Here is a 25,620-nt window from a genome sequence, read left to right as displayed (position 1 = left end):
ACCGGGTGAGGATTGCGTGCCGAAGGAAATTCAGTTCCAAACCGGAGCGCAGGAAACACATCCAAGCCCGATGTCGGAAAAAAAACTATTTGAGGATGGAGCTGATGCCCATGCGCAATGTGGTCCAAAGGAGGGATCACCTATCTTGTGACTTCCAAATAACTTTTCAGGACAACAAACTCCAAACATCAGGGCCCAACACTAGGTGGCGATCTATGCACAGTGTGTAATCTGCAGCTCATATGCCTCGAACATAGGCTTCCTGCAAGTCCATTGCCACCGTCCAGTGTCCGGGTTCGCTGGAAGACAAGACCTGAGCTAAGGTTAGCATTTTGATCTTCTCCTTCCAGAGGGAGCTATTTAGGACCCTGAGATCAAAGTTAATACGCAGGCCTTTATCCTTCTTGGCCACAGAAAGTAGCAGGAACAACAAGCACGGCCCTACTTCTGGCACAGGGCTCCTCTTGTTAGCTCCCTTGGCCAAGAGAGCTGAGACTTCCAGGCAGAGAAGTGCCAAATGATCCTCAGACAAGCCACCGAAAGACTGTGGAATGGAGGGAGGGGTAGTTCCAAAGGGGAGGGAGAAGCCCCTTCAGACTATCTGCAAAATCCACATGTCTGACATGAGGAATTGCCAGTGGGGGAGGAGATTGCAAATCCTGCCACCCACTGGCTGCTTATAGCCCTGAAAGGTACAACTAGGAGGGTTTGGAGGCTGATGCATTTGGGGGGGGGGTGGGGGGGGGATGGAGGACTGGCCCGCCCGCTGGTTCCTGGACCAGTGTCGCTGGGCAGCTAGCGAGGACCGGTGGCTGGACTGGGTCAGACGTGGTGGGGTGCCCCTTCCGTAGCCACAAAAGAGACAGGCAGACTGTGTGGGACGGGAGGCCGCAGCGAGGCCCTAGGATCTGGCCGTAGCCCAAGAATCCTCAAAGCGCTCGAGCGCCGAGTCTGCCTTATCACCAAAAACGGTACAAAAAGGGGGTGGTGATGGACGGAGCATCTGAACCAATCAAACACTCACACCCAGTAAAAAGATCTGGGTTTGATCCATCACCATTCTTTAGCCCACTCTGCCACCCCAGTTCAGGCATGGCTATATGCAAATCAGTCTGACCCTGTTCCTCATGGGAACAGTCCAGCCCGAACTGCCAAGCCATGCCTTCCCTGGACCGGAAACAAGCTTCCGAGGACCGGTTTCTGGCATTCCAGCCGTCTTCAGCCCAGCTTGCTTGAATCCAGTGGCAAGTGAGCAAGGGACTCACGTCTGAGCATACCCTGCCACACTTATGGCGGCCAAAGCGGTACAAAAAGGGGTGGTGATGGACGGAGCATCTGAACCGATCAAACACTCACACCCAGTCAAAAGATCTGGGTTTGATCCGTCACCGTTCTTTAGCCCACTCTGCCACCCCAGTTCAGACATGGCTATATGCAAATCAGTCTGACCATGTGCCTCATGGGAACAGTAATCAAAAAGGCGACTGCCACCGAAGGGCATGTCTAGCAAGGTTGCTTGAACATCCCCCGAAAAAACAGACGTCCTCAACCAGGCGTAGCGCTGAAGGGCTACCAACGTGGCAATCATTCTGGCCAGAGAGTCAGCCGTATCCAGTCCCCAGCGAATTGTGAATTTAGCTGCATCTCTCCCATCTGCCACTGCCTGGGAGAGAATGGCCCAGGCCTCTTCTGGGCACTGGGGCAGCACCTGCGCAACCATATCCAAGACTGTATGAGTACAGCGGCCGAAGAAGCATGCGGTATTCACTGACCGCAGCGCCAAGCTAGAGGAAGAGAACTATGCTTCCCAAGATGATCCAGCTTCTTGGATTCCCCACCCAGAGGTGCGGAAGGGAATGCACCCTTGGAAGACGAGGCTTGGACCACCAAGCTCTCATGTGAAGGGTGTTGGAAGAGGAAAATAGGATAGCCCGGAGGCGGGCATCAGCGAGCAATCATCCGTTCCACAGGAGCCCCTGTGCTGGGCTTGGACCAAGTGCCCAGAAGGAAGTTTGTGAGAACTTAACTGCCGGGCAAGAGGGGTTCAGAGGACGTTGCTGAAGCACATGTCAGGAGGTTAGTCCTGACTGCCACTGTAGGGACCTCCAGGCCCAAAGCCTGGGCTGCCATACACACCACCACTGCACAGGATGCTCCCTCCTCCGTAGCCACTGTAGGGGAAGAAAGCATGCCAAGGTCTAGGGAAGTATCCAGACCACTGGTGTCACCCAATTCCTCTCTCTAGTCCAACTCTTCCAGTCGGTCTATTAAAGGGTCCAGTGACCCCTCCCAGTCCTAATCACCACCCTCAGGGTGATAGGGAACGCCTGGGATGAACAAGGGAACAAAGGTACCCGCCGGCATCAAATTAGATGTTGGCCGATTCGATCCGGCTCAGAGTCCATCACGGGGATGAGTATGGGGAAGGCATCGGCTGGCACCACGGCCGATGCTGGGGGTGTCCCTGGGGGTGTTCCCCGGGATCAGTGCCGGGGAAGGTCGACCAGCGTCGATCTGGATCCAGGCCTGTATCACCCTGCGGTGCCGGAGCCGCCGGCATCAAAGGCCCACTGGCCTGAAGGCACACCAGCGGAGTCGGGCTGCCCACAGATACAGCGCAGGGCTCCGAAGAGCGTATGATGCTGGCCAAGGGACGCCCGGGGGGGGGGGGGGGGGGGGGGGGGCGTGCAGAGTTGACGCTGAATCAGGCACCAAAGACGAAGCCTAAGAGCAATGACGCTCCGGTTCCTGTTTTATGTCAGCCGACTGACGGTGAGAAGGCGAAGAGCAACGTTGCTTCTTTGCCTTCTTCTTGTGCTTCGACTTACCCAAGGAGTGCGAAGACTTGAATGTGGTGTGGAGGCTCTGCAACCGTCTCGAGACCTTCCCTTCAAGCGAGACTGGGAGTGAAGCGGAGTCGACAGCCGGGCCTCCAACATCTTTCAGGACCGCTCCTGCAAAGACTTCGGATTCATGGCCCGACAGTCGGAGCACGACTTCGGGTCGTGGTCGCGATCCATGCACCAGAGGCACACGAGGTGCGGATCCGTCACGGACATCAGCTTGTGACAGTAGTCACAAGGCTTGAATCCAGTTCAGCGATGTGACATCCCTCGCGCACCAGGAGTCAAAGACTCGAAAAAGACATAGAAAAAAGTTCAGTAAAAAAATGACTAAGAGGCAAGCCTCTCTCCAGATCTGGTCTAGGCTGGCGTGGACAAAGAACGGACGTCAGTGGATGGGGCAGCGTCCAAGTAGGCACCACAACGTCATCCCGGTGACCATGACTGACACAGAGTCGACCAATGCTACCTACTGAGGCGCAGGGGTATTGCTGAAGGAAAATTATCTGGATCCAGTCTGACACCTCAGGGTAATTCTAAGGTAAGGAATCTATAACTAATAGTCTCTTTCAGATGTTCAGTTTATCAAAACTGGCCATCACCTGGGCACCAGTTGAGACACCATGTCACGGAACCCCAACATTTACTTATACGCCTTTTCAGTAATCATGCACTAGTTGGAAAGTTACTGTGGACCTGTGGAAGGTACAAAATACACAGCTTGTGTGGTTTTCTCCAGGCAATACTTCAGAATTTATTTTTATTCCAACATCTTTTTATTAAGTCTCAGTTTGAGACACACAATAAAAGGGTCACATTGACACAGCGATAAGCCTACAACCCTCATGGGGCCGGCCGCGTGAATAAACTCATGGTGTGAACTCTGCGTGGGTCGGTATCTCCAATCACACTTGTCGACCTGCACATCAAGAGCAGTCCAGTTCCCATTAAGTCGCTCCAGAAGGGGGTCCAATAGCGCAGTCCAGTACACCCCAGTGATACCCCGCCTTATACATCATCCCGCGAGGCGGGCAGATACAAACAGATCAAACAGAAAAACAACCGGCCCTAGGGGCCTAACACTCAACTAGAGGCCTAGTAGTAGGCAGCAAAAAGAGTAAAGCAGAGGTTAGAGGGAGCAGAGAGGAAGAGCAGAGGAAACTAGGGGGGGACAGTCACAGCTGCGAGGGCGAGAGAGTCCGGGGAGAGGGGGGGGGCGTAGCCATCAGAGCATCCTTCAGAGGGTCCATTCTCACGTCACAGGTTGCGAGGGGTAAAGGGGAGCACCGCATCTTTCACAAGTTGCAATGCTCGCAGCGCTGGGGGCATATTCCTAGCATATTCGCTCTTGCAAAGATAGGTCACTAGTGGCCACCAAACCTTTTCAAAGTGGGTCGTGCGAGACTGTAGCCTAGCCGAGAGTAATTCCATAGTGATGACCTGCCACAATCTGCCGAACCATACAGCTAGAGGGGGGGCCTCCACTTTCTTCCAATACAGAGCGATAAGTTGTCTGGCGGCACCCAACATTTGCATCGCTAAGGTCCAGTCACTGCGGGTCAGGGCCAGCAGGTCAACAGGTTTGAGTCCCAGCAGTATTGTACTAGCAGCATCAGGCAGAGGAAATCCCAGCACCCCCCGAATGTGGCTCAACACCTCCTTCCAAAAGATAGCGATCACAGGGCAGGTCCACCAGATGTGCAAGAAGTCACCAGGCACATGATGGCATCTCCAGCAACCGGGCGGTACAGAGGGGAACATCCTGTGCAGGCGTGGAGGCGTATAGTACCACTGCGTCATTACCTTATACGCGTTTTCTTGTTGCGGCACGCTGCGATACACCCTAGGAACATCCCTCCAGAGGCGGGTCCACTGCGCATGTTCAACATCAGCGCCCAGCGTCTCCTGCCAATGTCGCTGATACGGGTGAGCAGGGGGAGTAAGAGGATGCTGCAGAATCTGATAGATTTTCGATATAAGGCCCTTCGTGCCCGCACCAGAGCGGGCCAGCCTCTCGAACGGGGTGAAAGCCCGAGTGGCCCCAGGGTATATCGCATCCGATAGGGCCCAGTGACGCAACTGCAAAAACTGCAATTCGGCCTCTGGGGGAAGATGGAACTCCTCCCGACAGTGAGCAAAGGACTTAATGGTGCTTCCGTCAAAGAGATCCGTAAGGACTTTGCAGTCTTCTCGTGTCCACCTGCGAAAGGCGGGAGTGTGGTTGGCCGGTGGGAACCATGGATTATCCTCTATGGGGGTGTGCGGTGAGGGGAAAGTCGTCAAGCCTTTCCGCACCGCCACCTTGTCCCACACGTCCAGGACCGTCCTCGTGGGAACCGCCAAATAAGCACTAGGGGACCGTCCCGCCCTATGGGTCCAAGCAAGGTTCCAGATTGTGCGACCCGTGACCGCCCGATCCAGATGTAGCCACCCCTTCTCACTCCGCCTAATACCCCACTCTATTACAAACCGCAAATGAGCGGCCCAATAATAGTCCACCAGATTCGGGCACCCTAGTCCTCCACGATCTCGCGGGGCCATAAGGAGTGACTGAGAGAAGCGGGGTCTCTTGCCCCCCCAAATGAATTTAGTACAGTCCCTTTGCAAGGCTCTAATCTTCGGCAGAGGGATAGGTGTAGGAAGGCATTGGAACAGGTAGAGTATTTTGGGTAATATAGACATTTTGATCGCGTTCAATCTTCCCAGCCAAGAGGGGATAAGAGGCTTCCACCGTTGTAGATCAGTGAGGATGGATTTGCGACATTCCGCCCAATTGAGCGCCGACCAGCCTCCCAAAGAGGGAGTCAGGGAGAGGCCGAGGTATCGGATATGTTGGTCCGTCCACCGGTAGGGGCACAGCGCTTCCAGGGGAGGGACATCGGCTTGAGGGATCGTGAGGTTAAGCACCCACGACTTATCGTGATTAATTTTCAAGCCAGAGGCGCTTTCGAAGGAGCAAAGCACCTCACGAAGCGCCGGCAAGGACTGTCGCGGTTCCGTTAGAGTGAGGATGAGGTAGTCCGCGTATAACGCCACCTTATGAGTTTGCCCCCCCATCTGAACGCCGCATATGTCTGGGTAACGCCTGATCAAGTCCGCCAGCAGTTCAATCGCCAGGGCGAACAGCAATGGCGAAAGAGGGCAGCCCTGCCTTGTCCCTCTGCCAATGGCGAACGGTTCTGTCAACCTCCCATTCACCCTGACCCTCGCCCGCGGCGCCCCGTAAGGTGCCATGATCCTGGCAATCATCCTTGGGCCGAGCCCCATCCTACAGAGGACCGCTTGGAGAAACCCCCAGTCCACGCGATCAAACGCTTTCTCAGCGTCTAACGACAGGAGGCACGCCGGAATGTGCCAGTGATGCACCTTCCCCACCAAATGTGCCAGTCTCCGCACATTATCTGCCCCTTGACGGCCCCGGATGAAGCCCACTTGGTCAGGGTCAACAAGGTCCGGCATGTGGGGATCAGTGTGTGTGAAAAAGTAATCTAAAAACAGCCTCAATGAAAAGAGGAGGAAGGGTATCAGGAATTATTGGTTTATAAACTTAGCCCTTCTGGTCAACATTAGCACACATTTCAAATTAAAAATAAAAACAATGGAATATATAGTATCAGAATCTACTAATTCCCATGCTGGAAATAAAAATATTGAAAGCTCCAACTAGAGCGATCTTAACATAAACGTTTCTTCAAAAGAAAAGAAACCAGGTTCCAAGATGAGTCCGTTGTTCATTTGCAGACTACAGGGCTGTTAGAAAGGCGACCCCGGGGGAGGCAGAAGATGTCTGACTGACCACCCCTAGGTCCACCTCTCCGTTAAGAAGTAGCCGAGCGTTGCTGAGAGGCCTCCTGGGTGAGGGCCCTCTCCTAGGATCGCACAGCAGAGTAACCACACACTACAAATGGACACCACACCAGAGGTCGAGTTCGTAAGCTTTATCAGGAAATAAAGGTTGCTGGTTCTCAGCGATATGTACAAGCAGACCGAGGGGTCTGTAAAGTTTCGCAAGAGGGGATCAGGGCAGCGGGACAGTCTTGGTTGGGGAGCAGGAAGGGATACCTTGCGCACAGCTCTCAATCCTCGAGCCGGGGGTTCCGAGAGGGTGAGCCGCGGCAGCGCCGCCAGGCTCTTAAGATGGTTCGGCAAAGGTGGGCCGCGGCAGCGCCAGCAGGCTCTCAAGATGGTTCGGCAAAGGTGGGCCGCGGCAGCGCCAGCAGGCTCGCAAGATGGTTCGGCAAAGGTGGGCCGCGGCAGCGCCAGCAGGCTCCCAAGATGGTTCGGCAAAGGTGGGCTGCGGCAGCGCCAGCAGGCTCGCAAGATGGTTCGGCAAAGGTGGGCAGGCTCTCAAGCTCTCTTCAGGTTCCAGGAAAACGAGTTCTTCTGGGGTCGGCCGTGACAGCGTCCGCAGGGCTTTCCAGTCCAGGATACAACTGACGTCCTAATCCAGGGCTGGCCCAGATATAGGACTGGAGTCCTTTGATGTCCGGACCCTCGCGCCTGGGGGTCAGGGGCCGGGATGATGGTGTCCAGACACCCAGCAGGGGGGGGAGCCAGCGCCCAGGGAGGCCGGGGGCGATCGAAACCAGGCGTCCGGGGACGGCTGGAGGGCCATCGAAACACCCCTTTTCTCCGGGATCTGTCGAGTGGCCACTCGACCACCTGGGTGGATCTTGGGGCCTCGATGTCTGGGCTGCGCTGGGGCCTGGGCCGGGGCCGAGGCCACGTGGTCGTGATGTGGTGGGCCCAAGATGGAGTCGGGCGCGGCCTCGTGCTTAGGTCGTGAGGGGCCCACGCTGGAGCCAAGTCGGTAGTGGGGGTCCGGGATGGTGGCCGGACCAGCAATGTTGGGGCGTGCAGTGTCGGGCAAAAGGGCTGCCCGATGCGGGGTGGAGGGCCGATGTCGTCCTGGGCCCGCCATGCGGGAGGGGTAGGACCACGCCATGAGGCCGGGTCCAACAAGGGCTGCTATATATATATATATTTATACACACTATTAACATGGCTCTTGACACAGCTGTTAGACTTCAGTTATGTCCTCTGTAGTCTTTAAATTATTCTTGTGAGGCAAACTTAGCTAATTAGCACGGTTCCTTACGCACTTCTACTTCTCGCCAAGAGATCCTTACTTAAGCATTCGTGCCCACCTCTTTCAGAAACATGGTAATTAATTTGGGAGGGAGGTGACCTTGTCAACTTAATAAACACAATCTGATCAGGCCAAAATACAGTGCTGATAGAATCCCTGCTCAGCCACTTTTAACTATGGCTCAAGCAGCAGGCAATCCCCAGAGACCGGTCTGCTACCTTTAAACAATAGTAATATTTCAACACAACAGAATTACAAAACCAATTTAGAACAAAAGAGAAACCAAGATCAATAAAATAGGGAAAACACCACTGAAAAACAGTTAAAAAATAAACTTTATTTAAAAAAAAAAAATTCTAGGATAAATTTGATCCCAATGGAGATAAAGCAGTGGTCAGATACACCAAGCGGAGTGTACCAGGAACACCTTTCATGTCTCTGAAATTGAAGCTTGGGAGATTCTTGCATTGGGTAGGGTCTCTCAAAGCCTAATGTGTCATACTGCTCTATCCTTGTATTTTGACACCAAAAGCTCAGAACATAAAGCTGGATTTTATAGCTATGAAAGGTGTTTCATAGATTGGACAGATTGGTCACCTTCCCAGTCCAAGATTTTACCTTTGGCCTTAGTCAAGTTTTTTGGAAGTCAAGTCCCACACCAGCAAGGCAACGCTGGAAGTTGTAAACAGGTAGAACTCCTTCAGACCAGATATCATCGCGGTCCTGCTGAACCGGTTTTCAGTGTGGCAAAAAGCTCAGAGTGGTATGCACCCGATTTACTCATTCTCCTTAGGAATGACCCTTCTGGGCAAGCCTCTGCAACTTGTCCTAGTACTCCATAGGTAGCCAAAGTGACATCTTATTTTTCTCCAACTGTTGAAAAAGTTCCTTCTGGCCTTCAGTCCCTAGTTCCTCATTGTAGGCTAATAGGCACCAGGTCTCTAGAATGATCCAGTGCTGTGTGGCCAGCTGGAACTTGTTGGGAGTTTGGAGTCCTTCTGTTTTTTTGAGTCCCTAAACAGGAGGCCAATTATTTGCCCCTTGTTGAGCAGTTCTAGAACCTGCGTGAGAAACAGTAGTCCTAGAGAAAGCCTCGTCCAGCAGGAGTTAGGGAGTCTTCTGTTTTCCAGCCGGACATTCTGCTTCAGGTGGGGGTCTTCTAAAATCTAGGAATGTTCTGAGGAGGTGGTAGAAGTGCCAGATTTATCATGTAAATAAGCCAGTGATTGGTGAAATTCTGCCACCAATACTTATTTCTCACATCCCCACAACTTCCTTTTGCAGCACTTTCCTTTCGCACGACTGTAAAATTACCCAAGAGCCACTGATAGTTAACACATAGAAATTATAAAATGTTTTACACTGGGATATGAAGACCATCACATTTCAATAAGTGCGGCTGTCTTTGTAATATGTGTCAGACATATTGGGCTTTTTAAAATTAACAATTCACTGCAACAGTGTCAACGCATTTGATTTATTTAATGAAAAAGATGGTGCAAATCTCCAAAGTACCCGGCAAATAGACTGCGGAAAAAAAATATTTCAATTGGAACCCTGCCCCACACCAAATGAAATGGCAAAAATAAAACTAAAAACATAAATGATATCAAAAAAGGGGCAAACACAACAGAAAATAAGTAATGAAAGTGCTCTGATACCCGATTCGGATCAAGTTTGCCCTTTATAAAACTCTGTAAAAAAAAAAAAAAAAAAATGATAGAAGTAAACCTTCCTAATGGAAAATGAGATCAGGAAGCCTGTGGCAAGTGAAAAACTTTTAACTCACATGGCTGTCAAGTAACACAAACCAGAATGCTGTTGTGTCTTAAGAGGCATGTCGTAATGATGCTGGTGCAACCTTTGCTATGAAAGACCATTTGCAAATAGTTTCAGAAGTCCAAGTACTCAAAAAGGTTTGTGAATGAGGAAGATTCTTTGATAAAAATATTTACATTCCTGCATAAGCTTTTAAATTATTCTAAACTAGCAACCAAATGCGTATATTGATGACAAATGAATTCATGAAAACAAGACCAACAGTCCCCAAATGCTTTCACTATTTCTATAAAAACCCATCTTCCAACCATATGATTTAAGCGTCTGAATGAAAGTTTCATTTTCAATATTGCATGTGGAATGATTAAGTATGGACAACAATAAAAGCACAATTCTTACCTAAAAAGCTCTCTGTTCCATCCAAGGACTGAAAGAAAAATAACGTGAAAAATTAATAAAAAGGATCACAAACTCCATTCATCTCCAAAAAATAGCAACTCATGCTCGCACAGGTTACAAATTAAACATCAGTTAAAATAAATCACTGGACTCAAGCAGCAGAGGTCCCATTTCTAAATCAAATATGCCTGTACACCCCAAATATATTTAGAACTCATGATAGACACTTTCCCAGTCTTGAGGCTAGTATCTTAGGTCACAGATGTTTTTCTTAAACACGGTTTCTCCCACAAATAGTACTTGCCTACAAAATGAAATTACTATTAAAATGAGAATTACATTTTGCTCTTAGACTCTCTCCCATGACCATGTGTGTTCCAAGGCTATCAAGTGGCAGGAACAAAAACTCAAGCTGCTAAGAGTTTTCTCCAATAATAAACAAGTTTGTAGTGACCTTCCCTTTGTAGAGCATGTGTGCACTTCTCACCAGTTGCCTCTATTAACAAGCATTTGCAATGCAATAGGTCTCGCATTAATTAAGTTTGAGCTATTGGCATTGCTAAATATTGCAACACCAATTGCAACAAAAGTCTATAAATTGTAGGCCAAAAAAATGTGTATTTATTTTTGTAGCAATGGTGGCATGCTGCGCTTTAGATGAATATGTTTAAAAGTAAAGTGCGCCATACTGCGATTGCTACAATAGTTAATTGTGGATGCGTTAACAATTGATGTGTGCACTGACGGCTGGTGATGTGTGTGCCTGGTGGAAGCGTGCACTGCCGGCTGGTGGTGTGTGTGCCTGGTGAAAGCGTGCACTGATGGCTGGTAGTGTTTGTGCCCGGTGAAAGCGTGCACTGACGGCGGATGGTGTCTGTGCCCGGTAAGAGCGTGCACTGACGGCGGATGGTGTCGGTGCCTGTTGAAAGTGTGCACTGACGGTGTGGTTGTGTGTGCCTGCTGAAAGCGTGCACTGACGGCTGGTGGTGTTTGTGCCCAGTGAAAGCGTGTACTGATGACGTGCACTGACGGCTGGTGGTGTTTGTGCCCAGTGAAAGCGTGTACTGATGACTAATGGTGTCTGTGCCTTGTGAAAGCGTGCACTGACGGCTGGTGGTGTGTGCCTGGTGAAAGCGTGCACTGATGGCTGGTGGTTTTTGTGCCCGGTGAAAGCGTGCACTGACGGCTGGTGGTGTTTGTGCCCGGTGAAAGCGTGCACTGACTGATGGTGTCTGTGCCTGGTGAAAGCGTGCACTGACGGCTGGTGGTGTGGGCCTGGTGGAAGCATACACTGATGGTTGGTGTTTGTGCCTGGTGAAAGCGTGCACTGATGGCTGGTGGCGTTTGTGCCCGGTGAAAGAGTGCACTGATGGCTGTTGGTGTTTGTGCCCAGTGAAAGCATGCACTGACGTCGGATAGTGCACACTTTCACCAGGCACAGACACCGACAGCTGGTCCTATTCCAGGTGCATCTGATAATGGCACTGATTTGAATTAGAAAGATTAGATTTGTTTAGTTTTTAAGAACAGATTCTTGATAAAACAATGGGCAGTGCTCTGATAGCATAATTCAAATCTTTGGTATATACTGCATAGTGGAGACGAGTCTAGCCGGTGGCAGTGGCTGACTATCTACTTGGCGCTGGGTGCAACAAATACAACATTGCGAGCGCTGAGGCAATAGCGTTTTAAAAATCTAGCGACTGATGCTAATTTTAGTAATTGTTTGTATATTCCTCTGATTATTTTTAAATAACTGTATTGTGACCCACCTGGGGCTGAGTAACGCTTCCTGGTGTAGCACGCATTGACTCCCGCCCCGGTCCGCCGCGTCCATTGTGGGCGTTTGTAGCGGAGGGTGGAGGAGGAGCCCAGCACTTCCGGGCTCAGGGCGGCAGGTCAGCGCTCCAGCTGGCCCTCCCCCTATAAATGTGTGTGGGACCACGACCGCGCAGCGGACGCGTACAGTGGGCGCGCCGGAAGCGCGCCGAAGTCGAGCCAAAGTCTCGCCCGTCTGCACCCGTCCGCGGCCGGACGGGGCGCGGGGCCATTACCCCTGGCTCTCCTACACCCATTAGCATAAGGTATGGTAGACAGGAACTGTTAGATCTTCAGCTCCATACTCCCTTACGCTGTAAACATTCCATGAATGCCCTATCAATAAAGAACTGTAATGTATGCACATTTGCTCCAGATAATAATGTGGTGCCTAACAGTGCGATAATCACAGTAAAAGCAGCTCTGCTTAATTGCAGATCTATGCGAAAACACCGTATAGAAATATTTCATCTACTTGAAGATGATAATATCAATATCCTGTTTCTTACGGAAACATGGCTGGATGAATATTCGGATCCTGACATCATTCAGGCCCTACCGCCTGGCTATTCCCTTTCTAGATTGGATAGAAAGGATGGCAGAGGCGGTGGCATTGCCATTGCTACTAAAGCCCCTATAGAATGTACCCTCTCCCCTATTTTGGTTGACCACAGTGAAGCTGGCTCTTTCACTATCACCACGGGACCTAACCACTCTTTCTCTGGTATTCTCATGTACCGTCCCCCTGGAAGGCTCTATGATTTTACTCCTACTCTTATGGAAGCCCTAACCCATCTAGCACTTCGGAAAACTCATTTATTAGTATTAGGTGATCTCAATGTCCATTTTGAGGACTCCCTAGATAAGGAGGCGGTAGACATTGTATCTGAGCTACTTTCCCTACAACTAGAGTTAAAAAACATCGAACCGTCACACCAACAAGGACATTTATTAGACCCGGTATTTGGGAACTGGAAGGGAGTTCAGACTCTATCTCTCCAGCCAGTCCCCTGGTCTGATCACTTTGTTATCCCTATACTACTACAACTAGATGGAATGGAGCATTACAAACAAAGGTCACAGCACTACAAACGTAGGAAATGGAAAAAAAATTCCATAGATTCTTTCATAAAAATCCTCCAAGATGCTGGGCCTCCGAAAGGACTGGAATGTGAGACAGCATATGAACACTTACAAATATGCATCACGAAAGCTCTGGACGTCACTGCCCCCAATCGCACTGTAACCAATGCTACGAGGAAAAACAAAACGGCCCCTTGGTTCAGTCAGGAGCTTCAGGTTGCCAAAACTGCTTGTAAAAAGCTTGAAAGAGAATGGCGCCATAACTTTTGCCCTGAAATTAAAGCCCGGTACAAAGCAGCACAAAAAGAATATAATAAAATGATACGCGGGTCCAAAGCCTCCCACTATAATAACCGGATTCTGGAAGCTGAAAACTCCTCGAAGGAGCTCTTCCAGATATTCAAGGAAATATCAATAATCAATTCCAGTCCTACCTCCCATACTGATTCAGTGGAAACTTGCAATAAAATTGCTAAATATTTCTCTGGCAAAATCACTAATATATATGCTAGCTTTTCTAACAACACAATACCTGGTACTGATTTTGTTGAGAGTAAAGACTACATACGTACACAATTCCATCTGTGTACCTTTTTCGTTCCCTCTGTTGATATATTAGTGTCTACCTGCAAGAGCATCAAATCCGGTTCGCCACGAGATCCCGCGCCTCCTAAAATCCTAGCAGCCAGTCTCTCGGTCTTAGAGCTCCACTTCAGACACATACTTCAACTATGTTTTGCAAATGCGTGTCTACCCGCAGACTGGAAGAAAGCCATAGTGCTCCCCATCAAAAAAAAACCTAATATGAGTCAGGATATATTGGAGAATTTGTGTCCCATCTCCCTGCTACCTTATGTAGCTAAATTAGCAGAGAAAATAGTCAATGTCCAACTCATGGCCCATCTTGAAGCCCAAAGTGCCTTTCACCCATCACAGTCAGGCTTCAGGTCAAGCTTCTCCACAGAAACAGCTCTCCTGAGAGCTACTGAAACCCTGTGGGAAGGAGCCGATGAGGGCAAGACCATGGCCCTTATCATGCTTGACCTCAGCGCCGAGTTTGACACTGTAGCACATTCCATCTTGCTACAGTGTCTAAACCGGGCGGGGGTCACCAAAGAGGCTCTGGGATGGCTGAAAGCCTTCCTTACCAACAGAAGCTTCCAGGTCCAAAGAGGGACCTTCCTCTCAGACAGCATGATACTGGGACAGGGGGTACCTCAGGGCTCTGCCCTGAGTCCCACCCTGTTCAACCTGTACATGGCTCCACTGGCAGAGGTTGTTCAATCGTTCGGCGTAGAGCTTGTCTCTTACGCCGACGATACTCAACTTCTGATTTCTCCATCTCAAGCTCCCTCCTCTGAGGCCGATAACTTTAAATCCTGCATGAGCAAGCTTGCAGCTTGGATGAACGAAAATTGCCTCAAGTTAAATGGCACAAAAACTGAGGTACTCATAATAGGAGGAAAAGACACAATGTGGACTAAAGACTGGTGGCCTACCTGTCTAGGACCTCTACCAACACCTAGTCAGGAGGCCAAGAACTTGGGTGTCTGGATAGACAACAAGCTTTCTTATGACAGCCATGTCAAAAAAACAGTAGGTAAGTGCTTTGGAGTCATGAAAACTCTTAATCGCACCCTGGACCTGCTCCCCCTGAACTCCAGGCGCACCATGACTCAGGCACTGATTACCTCCCGAATAGATTATGGCGATGTGTTGTTGCTAGGCACATCTGACAAAAACGTCAGAAAACTACAAGTTCTGCAAAATTCAGCCGCACGCCTAGTGCTAAGACTTCCTCGTAGAGCTCCCTCCAAACCCTCCCTGGCTTCCCTCCACTGGTTGCCTATCGGTAAGAGGATATTATTCAAAGCACTCCTATGGTGCCATAGGATAATCCATCAAAAAGCCCCCTCATATATGTCCGACCTAGCTCTACCTTATGAGCCTAATAGATCTCTCCGCTCCAAGGGAATGGGGTTGCTTAAAACATCGCTCCCTAAGAAAGCTAGGATGGGAGGTAAGTCCTTTCGCACCCTTGCTGCCAGAAAATGGAACACCATCCCTACTTCCATCAGACTTGAAAAAAATGAGGCCTCTTTTAGGAAACTGTTGAAAACTTATCTTTTCACCCTCTAACTGCCTGCATTTCTGGGTCTCGGCCTTTCTAGACTCTCTCTCCACAGCGCGGGGACACGCCGGGAGGCGTCACCAGGCGCTTTAAAAGCCCCTTTAATAATAATAAGTAATGATTTAGTGCACCTGCCACGCAATTTGCTGCATAAATTGCAGTTTTCAGGCTCAAATTGATTAAAACAAATGACACTGACATAGAATGTGTTGCATAATGCTGCACATCTGGACTTTCCTTGCTGGATTATGTAGATAACCCAGTTATATACTCGGGTCCTACATTGCTATATAAACGGAGCGTCCCTGAACAGCGGTGACACCTTGTAGTTTTTGGGGCGGGAAGGGGGGGGGGTCTTGGTGCGCTTGTGTGTGTGCGACGGCGGGGTTGTCTCTGTATGTGTGCGTGCGTGTCTGCATAGGTAGGTAGGTGTGCTTGTGTGCGCGTGTGCGTGTGCCTGTGCGCGTGCGTGTGCCTGTGCGCGTGTGCGCGTGCGTGTGCCTGTGCGCGTGTGCGCGTGTGTGCGCCTGTGCGCGCGTGCCCGCGTGCCTGTGCGCCTGTGCGCGCGTGCCTGTGCGCGCGTGCCTGTGCGCGCGTGCCTGTGCGCGCGTGTCTGTGTACGTGTGTCTGTGTACGTGTGTCTGTGTACGTGTGTCTGTGTACGTGTGTCTGTGTACGTGTGTCTGTGTACGTGTGTCTGTGTACGTGTGTCTGTGTACGTGTGTCTGTGTACGTGTGTGTGTACGTGTGTCTGTGTACGTGTGTGAAGAGCCTGCCGGAATCGGAGCGCGTGTTCACGCGCTCGACCTGATCCGATTCCAGCAGGCTGCGTACGCGTGCCAGTCTCTTGTCCTCTCCTCTGTAGTCCTTGAAAGCAGAAACGATCACTATAGGCTCGCTTTGCGACAGCAGGGCTTTACCCTGCAATCGCAGGTGCGAGACCTAAAAATACGAATGCACATCAGTATTATGAAAGATGGAGAGTACTGCCTTGCTAGCAGCCTATCGGTTTAAAATAATAGTCACCCTAACGAACAAGTTACTTACCTTCAGTAATGCCTTATCTGGTAGAGACAATATCTAGCAGCAGATTCCTTAAATTTCGAATTTCCTCAGGCGTCAGACTGGATCTGGAAGATTCTTCGGGAGCAGTACCCCTGCGAGTTGTTAGATGGTGTTGGTGGTATATACGTGTCACCTTGGCACGTTGATGTCAGTTACTTTTTATGACTTTCCACGCTAGAAGCGTGGAGCCATGAAGTGCACTGACACTGGTGTTTCCAAACTAGGGCCCTAAATGGGATCACCCCTGACCCTAGAAATCGGACCACAGAACGGGAAGGATGGGTGGGTCGGTAAGGAATCTGCAGCTAAATATTGTTGCTACCAGATAGGGCACTGCCGAAGGTAAGTAATTTGTTCATCTGATAAAGACATAAGCTACAGGTTTCTTACTTTTGAATAGATAACCAATCAATACCATGCCAAGTGGGAAGTCTGTGGACAATTTTTAACTAGGAAGTCCTGAAAACAAAATGAGCGTAGTGCACGACCCGGAGGACCGGACTGTGTTTGGTAAGTGTGTGCAAGGACGATCACATTGGTGCAGCCCTAGCTCTGGTGGAATGAGCTCTCGAGCACTCAGGAGGAGGTTTCTTTGCCAATGCGTAGCAGATGTTGTTGCAAAGAACAACCCAACGAGAAATGGACTGTTTTTGCACTGCCTGACCTTTCTTAGCACCAACATATCCCACGAAGGGTTGGTCGTCCACCCGGAACTCTCATGTGTGGTCAAGGTAGAACAACGCTCTTTTTGGGGGCCAGACGGTGGCGTTGCTCCTCTTCCTTAGAGGGATGTGGAGGAGCATAGAAAGTGGGCAAGGTGACTAATTGACCCACATGAAAAGGTGTTACCACTTTTGGCAAGAAAGAGGCCCTGGTGCGAAGCACCAGTTCGTCAGGAAAAACTGATAGAAGGGAGGCTTGGAAGACAAAGCCTGCAGCTCACTCACCCTTCTGGCCAATGTAATCACCACAAGAAAGGCTGTAGTGGTGGTGAGCAGCCTGAGGGGACAAATGTGTAACTTCTTGAAAGAAGCATGCATCAGAAAAGTGAGGACCAAATTAAGGTCCCACTGAAGAATAATGAAAGGGGAAGGTGGAAACATATGTACAAGTAAGTTGAGGAATCTATTTACAGTGGTAGATTTAAATAATGAGGGTTGGTCTGGAAGTTGCAAGGAGGCAGACGGGTTTGAAAGACACCCTTCAGGAGGGCCCAGAGCGGAGCCCTAGGTGATAAGAATAAAAATAAAAAATAAAATGTCAGAAAGAGGGTCAATATACATTTCTGTACAATATGTTACAAACTTTTTCCAACAGCAGGCGTATACGGTCTTGGTGAAGGAACGCCTGACTGACAGAACAACATTACAGACTTCAGGAGAAAGGTTGAAAACTATCAACTGCCACCGCACAATCTCAATGCAAGAAGGCACAGAGTTGACCGGGTTTAATGGAGGACTCTCCCATGCTGCTGCGACAAAATATTCTCCCGAAGGGGCAACGCTGATCGGAGGATCGATGCCCATGTTCAGAATCTCAGGATACCAGACTCTCTGAACCTAGTACGGAACCATAAGGATCACTTGGGCCCACTCGTTCCTGATCTTGTTGAGAAATATGGGTATGAGTGGTAAGGGCAGAAAGGTGTATAGACGGCCTGAGCTCTCTTGAGATGAAACGAGTCTTCGAGTGAGAGCCGCCTCCGAAACAGCAGCGTGCAAAACTATTGACATTGAGAGATCTCTGCGGAGGCAAACTGATCTAACCAAGGCTCTCCCCACTGTTGAAAGAGACTTTGCACCATCCCAGGGTGGAGATGACATTCGTGACCCACTAGGCATCAACAACAGAGTTAATCCGCCCTTGTGTTCAGAGAACCTGCTAGGTGTTGAACCACCAGTGAAACGCCCTGACGATCCAGCAATGTCAAGAGACGCAGGGCTTCTTGACAAAGGTTCCACTGCCCCATCCCACCCTGTCTCTTGCAGTACCAAAAGGCAATGTTCTTGTCTGTGAACGCCTGCACTAGCCTTTCCTTCATGGACAATAGAAAGGCTTTCAATGCCAGCCAGATCGCCCGGAGCTCCAGAGGTTGATGTGCAATCTAGATTCTGCTAGATACGAGTCTTCTGATCTCCACCTCTCTCAGATGCTGTCCCATCCCACGAGTGACTCATCTGTCACTACTGCAAGATAAGGCTGAGTAAAAGTAGGGGATCTGCTACTGACCCAATCTCAGTTTGTTCGCCACCACAGCAGGTTCTTTGCAGTTCTCTACGAGATTAAGACCATGTCAGAGAGATTCCCCTGATGCTGTGCCCACTGGAACTTCAGATCCCACTGTAAAATCTGCATATGTCACCCAACATGTGCCAGTAGCAGGATGCAGTAGGACATGAGGTCCAGCAGCCTCAGAGTCAGTTTCACCGACAGACATCTGTATCATAGCCTGAATATCCGGGACTCGCTGCTTGGGAGGATAAGCAGCAAAGAGCACTGTGTCCAGAACATATCCGATGAAAGGGAGCGTCCGAGAGGATCACAGCTGTGACTTTGGCATGTTGATCGTGAACCCCAGCGAAAGAAGGAGGTCCGCCTCTGTCTTTCAGGTGAGCGACAACAGCCTGTGGCAATTTCACTTTCAACAGCCAGTCAGAGAGCTAGGGGAAGACTTGCACCCCTGATCTGCGCCGATGAGATACAGCCATCATCATCACCTTGGTAAGAACCCGATGGGTGCTGGTAAGGCCAAGTAATGAACTGAAATTTCAGTTGGCCTACCATAAAAGGAAGGTAACGCCGATGTGCAGGCATGACAGGGAAGTGAAATTAGAGGTCTTTCAAGTCCAACGCTACCATCCAGTCTCCTGGGACCAGGGCAGATATGATCTGAGCCAATGAGAGCATCTTGAATTTCTCCTTTCTGAGGAAGTAGTTGAAGGCTCAGATCTAGGATAGGATGCAGGCCCCTGTCATTTTTTGGGACCAGATAGTAGCGGGAATAACAATCACAGCCTAATTCTGGCACCAGAACCCTCTCTATGGCCTCCTTGGCCAAGAGAGCCACAACTTCCTTGGGGAGCAAGGACAAATGATCTTCCTTCAGGTCGGTTGTAAGCTGGGAGTAGTAGTCTTGAAGAGGAGGGATTAGCCCCTTTGGACGTTCTGCAGAACCCACCTGTCCGATGCCAGTGACTGCCAGTGGTGGAGGTGATGGCAGATCCTGTCACCAACTGGATGCCCGTGGTCTAGAAGGCCAAGACTAGGAGGGCTTGGAGCATACAGCTGTCGAAGCGTAGTGGCTGACCACCCTATCCACCAAGTCGGTAGGAACTGCGCCTTCGCCCGAGCAGAGTTTGGGTAGCATGCACAGCTATGTGGCTGGGCTAGGGTTGGAGTAGAGTGGTTGGAAGCCCATTTCGTGTACACAAAAGAAGCGAAAGGCAGACTGGGGACGTGGGGCATCCGAGAGGCCCAAGGACTTGGCCGTAGGCCACTAGTCCTTAAAGTGCACCAGCGCCATGTTTGCCTTGCCTCAAAGGAGACGGGCGCCATCGTAGGGCATGTCCATGAGAGAATTCTGGACTACCCTTGAAAAGCCAGACGTTCTCAGCCAGTCGTGGCCTCTGAGTGCCACCATGGACGAAACAGTTCTGTTGAGCGAGTCAGTTGTGTCCAAACCACAACAAATTGTGAACTTTGCTGCATCTCTCCCATATGTAATCGCTTGGGAGAGGATGACCAGGGCCTCCTCTGGGACCTATGGCAACACGTGCGCAGCAGTGTCCTACGGCGTGTAGGAATAGTGGCCCAATAAGCATGGGGTGTTCATGGGCCACAGTGAAAGGCTGGCGTAAAAAAAAAAACATTTTCTTTCCCAAGGTTTCCAGCCTCCTAGGTTCCCTGTCCAAGGGAGAGGCAGGTAATGCGCCATGGGGAAGAGTAGGCTCGCAACACTAAGCTCTCCTGGGTACAGTGCTGGGTGTTACCTGCCTTGGTGTTTTTTGTACCTCTAACCTGAATGTCCCGAGGACTTGCAGAGGGACGAAGAGGACTTGGGACTCCTGGAACGATCCCAGGACCTTCCTCTCAAGAAGGATTGTAACTTCCTCTGAGTCACATGCCGGCTCCAATGCCATTAGTGGGGCAGTACCTACCTTGGTCCGACCCTTGCCCTGTGTTGGACAAACTCCCCGAAGACTGAACTGGTAAGTAGAGTGCTTAACTCAACATTTCTTACCTGTCTTTCCTCCCATAGGATTACATTGATTTTTCGCTGTGTTGAGTCTGAGAAAAGTACAAAGTATCTCTTTGATCTTGAGAATATTGCTATTATGTAACATCTACTTACCTGTTACTTAGTTCTACTTGATTCCTAAAATAAAACTAAAGTAATATTTTGGTCAACGTTGGCCTGGAGTTAGTCATGGAGTGTGTGTGTTTCTGCCTTGTATGAGTGTGCACAACAAATGCATTGACACAACCCTCTGATAAGCCTGACTGCTCAGCCAAGCTACCACTAAATTGAGAAAAAGTTATTATCTACTTTATCCTCAGTTGTACCTTTGAGGACTTACTGGACTCTGTGCACACTATATCTCTTTCTAATATAGTATATAGAGAGCCAGCTTCCTACAATGACTATCTGATAATGGGCCACTCCGCAGACCTGATTAGCCCAAAAAAAGGCTGATCTGCCTAATGAAAACGCCTTGTTTGGTTTAGACAGAAGTACAAAGCGTACATCACATCCAGATTGTGCAAGTTCAAAAATACTATTGGCATCACAGAAGGAGGGAGTACTGAGAACCAACCTGTCCCTATGGTACACAGTGAAGGGTTCCAGAGAAAAAAGGGCTTGCAGCCTGCTTATGCATTGGGCTCTGTGCCACAGGAATTCAGTCTAGAACGCAAAAAGTCTCCTGACACAAGAAGCCATTTCCTCAAAAGGATTGTGCACCACCAGGACACCATCAGGTTCAGGTCCAAGTCCAACGAAGCAGCGGCATGTTATAAGAGAGGGAACAAGAGCATTAAGCCTGTTCAATGCACCTGATGGGCTTTGATAGTAGCGGAGCGAGAGTTCCCCTAACCGATTAGTTAGGTGTTTACGGTCACAAGAAAGCACTTGTGCGTTCTTATTTGTGCCCTGCTTTTATTCCAGCGACATAACTCGCCCATTTGCTTCCCTACATGGACATAAGTATGCATAACAGATCTGCTGAGGAACTGCTAGCACAGGGGCTAAAATTTGGGTGAATACTCCTTGGCCTGGCAGTGGGACTAAGTGACAGAGGTGTGGCACGGAGACTGAGTGACAGTGTCCTGTACTGACAGTACTGGTATTTGTAGAAAGCTGGCTCTTTATAGGATGTATCAAATGGAGATATATTACGTAAAGAGCCTTTGGGTTCACTTATAAGTGGGCAGGGGCAATCCCAAGGTGTACTTCTAGGGATAAGTGAGGTCGAGCAGCCTTAGATTGATCTTAGAAGATTGCAAGACATTTGAAAGTACACACACTGGTCAATAATGAGACCAGATTCAATGGGTAGATACACACCAATTTATAAAAATAAAACTTATTTATGTTTAGACAACGGAAGCAGTTCGTTCAGGTAAGTACTTTTTTAAAAATAGGAATGCTTTTCAGTTAAAAAAAAAAAAGCAATTAGTGCAATTTTTAGAAGCTGCAATGTTATCCTATGGGAGGAGAAGTTTATGCGGCATTCAGGTACAGTACAGCAACGTACGGGACCAATCTCAAGGAGTTAAGGTGAGTGGTGTGCAAGGTCCAAGCTAGCACCAGCAGAACACCAGTGGCACTAGGGCAGCCCATTGTAGGGGTGCAAAATAGCATTGGATGCACAATGTTACTCTTACTGTGATCGGTCCTGGCGCAAAGAAGCTGCAGTTCGCACTGGGAGGCCAGTCAGGCTGACCCAACAGGGGGGTTCTGGCCTCCCGATGCTCAGGGACGTAGAAACACCTTTGGCAATCTTCTCTAAGGGCGATGGGTGCAGAGGAGTCTTTAGGCATCAGGTTTCCCTTACCGGGAGCAGTCGTGGTAGAGGGAGGGCCTGCAAGCAGAGGCTGCGGGAAACATCGGAGTATTCACTGGGAATGAAACCACAGGGTACTTTGTCTCCATAGGGCTGGAGGAATATGATGGCACCGTTGACCCATTTCAACTCTAGCTTGGACCGATGGATGAGTGTAGTGGTGATTTCAAGCATCAGGTTTCTGCGGCCATGAAGTCCTCACAGGAGACTTTGGATGCCTGCAGGATGCAGTAGAGCAGGTCTGCTACTTCTTGGGTAGTCTTAGTTCCTGGGTGAAGTGCTGGCAAGTATCCTGGGTGTTGGACCCGGCCTCATGGCGTGGTCCTACCCCTCCCGCATGGAGGGCCCAGGCCGACATCGGCCCGCCACCCAGCATCGGGCAGCCCTTTTGCCCGACACTGCACGCCCCAACATTGCTGGTCCGGCCACCATCCCGGACCCCCACCACCGACCTGGCTCCAGCGTGGGCCCCTCACGACCTAAGCACGAGGCTGCGCCTGACTCCATCTTGGGACCACCACGTCACGACCACGTGGCCTCGGCCCCGGCCCAGGCCTCAGCACAGCCCAGACATCGAGGCACCAAGATCCACCCAGGTGGTCGAGTGGCCACTCGACAGATCCCGGAGAGAAGGGTGTTTCGATGGCCCTCCAGCCGTCCCCGGACGCCTGGTTTCGATCGCCCTCCGGCTTCCCTGGGCGCTGGCTCCACCCCCCTGCTGGGTGTCTGGACACCATCATCCCGGCCCCTCTGACCCCCAGGCGCGAGGGTCCGGACATCAAAGGACTCCAGTCCTATATCTGGGCCAGCCCTGGATTAGGACGTCAGTTGTATCCTGGACTGGAAAGCCCTGCTGACGCTGTCACGGCCGACCCCAGAAGAACTCATTTTCCTGGAACCTTACGAGAGCTTGAGAGCCTGCTGGCGCTGCCGCGGCCCACCTTTGCCGATCCATCTTGAGAGCCTGCTGGCGCTGCCGCGGCCCACCTTTGCCGAACCCTCTTGAGAGCCTGCTGGCGCTGCCGCGGCCCACCTTTGCCGAACCATCTCGAGAGCCTGCTGGCGCTGCCGCGGCCCACCTTTTGCCGAACCATCTTGAGAAGCCTGCTGGCGCTGCCGCGGCCCACCTTTGCCGAACCATCTTGAGCCGGCTGGCGCTGCCGCGGCTCAACCTCTCGGAACCCCCGGCTCGAGGATTGAGAGCTGTGCGCAGGGTATCCCTTCATAACACCCCAACCTAGACTGTCCCGCTTCCCTGACCCCCCTTTTCCGAGACTTTACAGACCCCTCGGTCTACTTGTACATACCGCTGGGAACCAGCGGCCTTTATTTCCTGATAAAGCTTACGAACTCGACCTCTGGTGTGGTGTCCATTTGTGGTGTGTGGTTACTCTGCGGTGCGATCCTAGGAGAGGGCCCTCACCCAGGAGGCCTCTCAGTAGCGCTCGGCTACTTCTTGAGGGAGAGGTGGACCTAGGGGTGGTCAGTCAGACATCTTCTGCCTCTCCCGGGGTCGCCTTTCTAACATTGGTGGCAGGCGACGGGATCCGAGCCGACGCAGATCGTACAAGAGAGTAATTCACTCACTACCGAGAAACACACCGCGACCATGACTACTCAGGAAACCAGACCGACAGCGGAATTCCAGAAAGAAAAGATGGAAGACTACAGCCATAAGGAATTAAAACAATTTTGCAAGGACCTAGGCATCGCTACCACGGGCCTCAACACCAAAGAGGATTTTAAATCAGCCCTGCAAGCCTGGGCGGACGCCGATAACGCGCCGCCCCAGAATGAAGATAACCCGGGCCCGAATGGACGCCCGGAGACCGACGCGAATCCAGCGAGGGAAAGAACCGCAGACCTAGACACGGGCCTCCCCCACAGAGACGCCCGAGAACGAGAGAGGAACCGGCTCCACGAGTTGGAGCTGGCCCGACTCCGACAAGAAGGAGAGATACAGCTGGCAGAAAGGAAATTAGCCCTCGAGCAACTACGGCTGGAAGGAGACCTAGAGGAAAGGAGAAGACAACGAGACCTCGAAGAACCCGGCCTCATGGCGTGGTCCTACCCCTCCCGCATGGAGTGCCCAGGCCGACATCGGCTCGCCACCCAGCATCGGGCAGCCCTTTTGCCCGACACTGCATGCCCCAACATTGCTGGTCCGGCCACCATCCCGGACCCCCACCACCGACCTGGCTCCAGCGTGGGCCCCTCACGACCTAAGCACGAGGCTGCGCCCGACTCCATCTTGGGCCCACCACGTCACGACCACGTGGCCTCGGCCCCGGCCCAGGCCTCAGCACAGCCCAGACATCGAGGCACCAAGATCCACCCAGGTGGTCGAGTGGCCACTCGACAGATCCCGGAGAGAAGGGTGTTTCGATGGCCCTCCAGCCGTCCCCGGACGCCTGGTTTCGATCGCCCTCCGGCCTCCCTGGGCGCTGGCTCCACCCCCCTGCTGGGTGTCTGGACACCATCATCCCGGCCCCTCTGACCCCCAGGCGCGAGGGTCCGGGACATCAAAGGACTCCAGTCCTATATCTGGGCCAGCCCTGGATTAGGACGTCAGTTGTATCCTGGACTGGAAAGCCCTGCTGACGCTGTCACGGCCGACCCCAGAAGAACTCATTTTCCTGGAACCTTACGAGAGCTTGAGAGCCTGCTGGCGCTGCCGCGGCCCACCTTTGCCGATCCATCTTGAGAGCCTGCTGGCGCTGCCGCGGCCCACCTTTGCAGAACCCTCTTGAGAGCCTGCTGGCGCTGCCGCGGCCCACCTTTGCCGAACCATCTTGAGGGCCTGCTGGCGCTGCCGCGGCCCACCTTTGCCGAACCATCTCGAGAGCCTGCTGGTGCTGCCGCGGCCCACCTTTGCCGAACCATCTTGAGAGCCGGCTGGCACTGCCGCGGCTCAACCTCTCTGAACCCCCGGCTCGAGGATTGAGAGCTGTGCGCAGGGTATCCCTTCATAACACCCCAACCTAGACTGTCCCGCTTCCCTGACCCCCCTTTTCCGAGACTTTACAGACCCCTCGGTCTACTTGTACATACCGCTGGGAACCAGCGGCCTTTATTTCCTGATAAAGCTTACGAACTCGACCTCTGGTGTGGTGTCCATTTGTGGTGTGTGGTTACTCTGCGGTGCGATCCTAGGAGAGGGCCCTCACCCAGGAGGCCTCTCAGTAGCGCTCGGCTACTTCTTGAGGGAGAGGTGGACCTAGGGGTGGTCAGTCAGACATCTTCTGCCTCCCCCGGGGTCACCTTTCTAACACTGGGCATTGGGGATTCAGCAGCTGCAGGACAAGTCGGCTTTTGAGGCAATTGTTGAAGTCAGCAGGCAGGCCAGCAGGG

The 25,620-nt window shown here is 51.3% G+C and overlaps 1 protein-coding gene across 1 annotated transcript in view; it reads right to left on the bottom strand.

The window, feature by feature from the left end:
- The window catches only part of TRIM28 (tripartite motif containing 28), a 678,597-nt gene that overhangs the window by 359,591 nt on the left and 293,386 nt on the right, over window positions 1-25,620 (bottom strand). The window contains exon 10 of the mRNA XM_078654815.1: window positions 10,111-10,138. Within this exon, the coding sequence (XP_078510941.1) occupies window positions 10,111-10,138 (28 nt within the window). The remainder of the gene's footprint in view (window positions 1-10,110; window positions 10,139-25,620) is intronic.

Source organism: Lissotriton helveticus, chromosome 7 (genome assembly GCF_964261635.1).
Source record: "Lissotriton helveticus chromosome 7, aLisHel1.1, whole genome shotgun sequence".
NCBI classification, from domain to species: Eukaryota; Metazoa; Chordata; class Amphibia; order Caudata; family Salamandridae; genus Lissotriton; species Lissotriton helveticus.
Note: the sequence above shows the minus strand (reverse complement) of the source record. Positions and strands in the feature narration are given on the sequence as shown.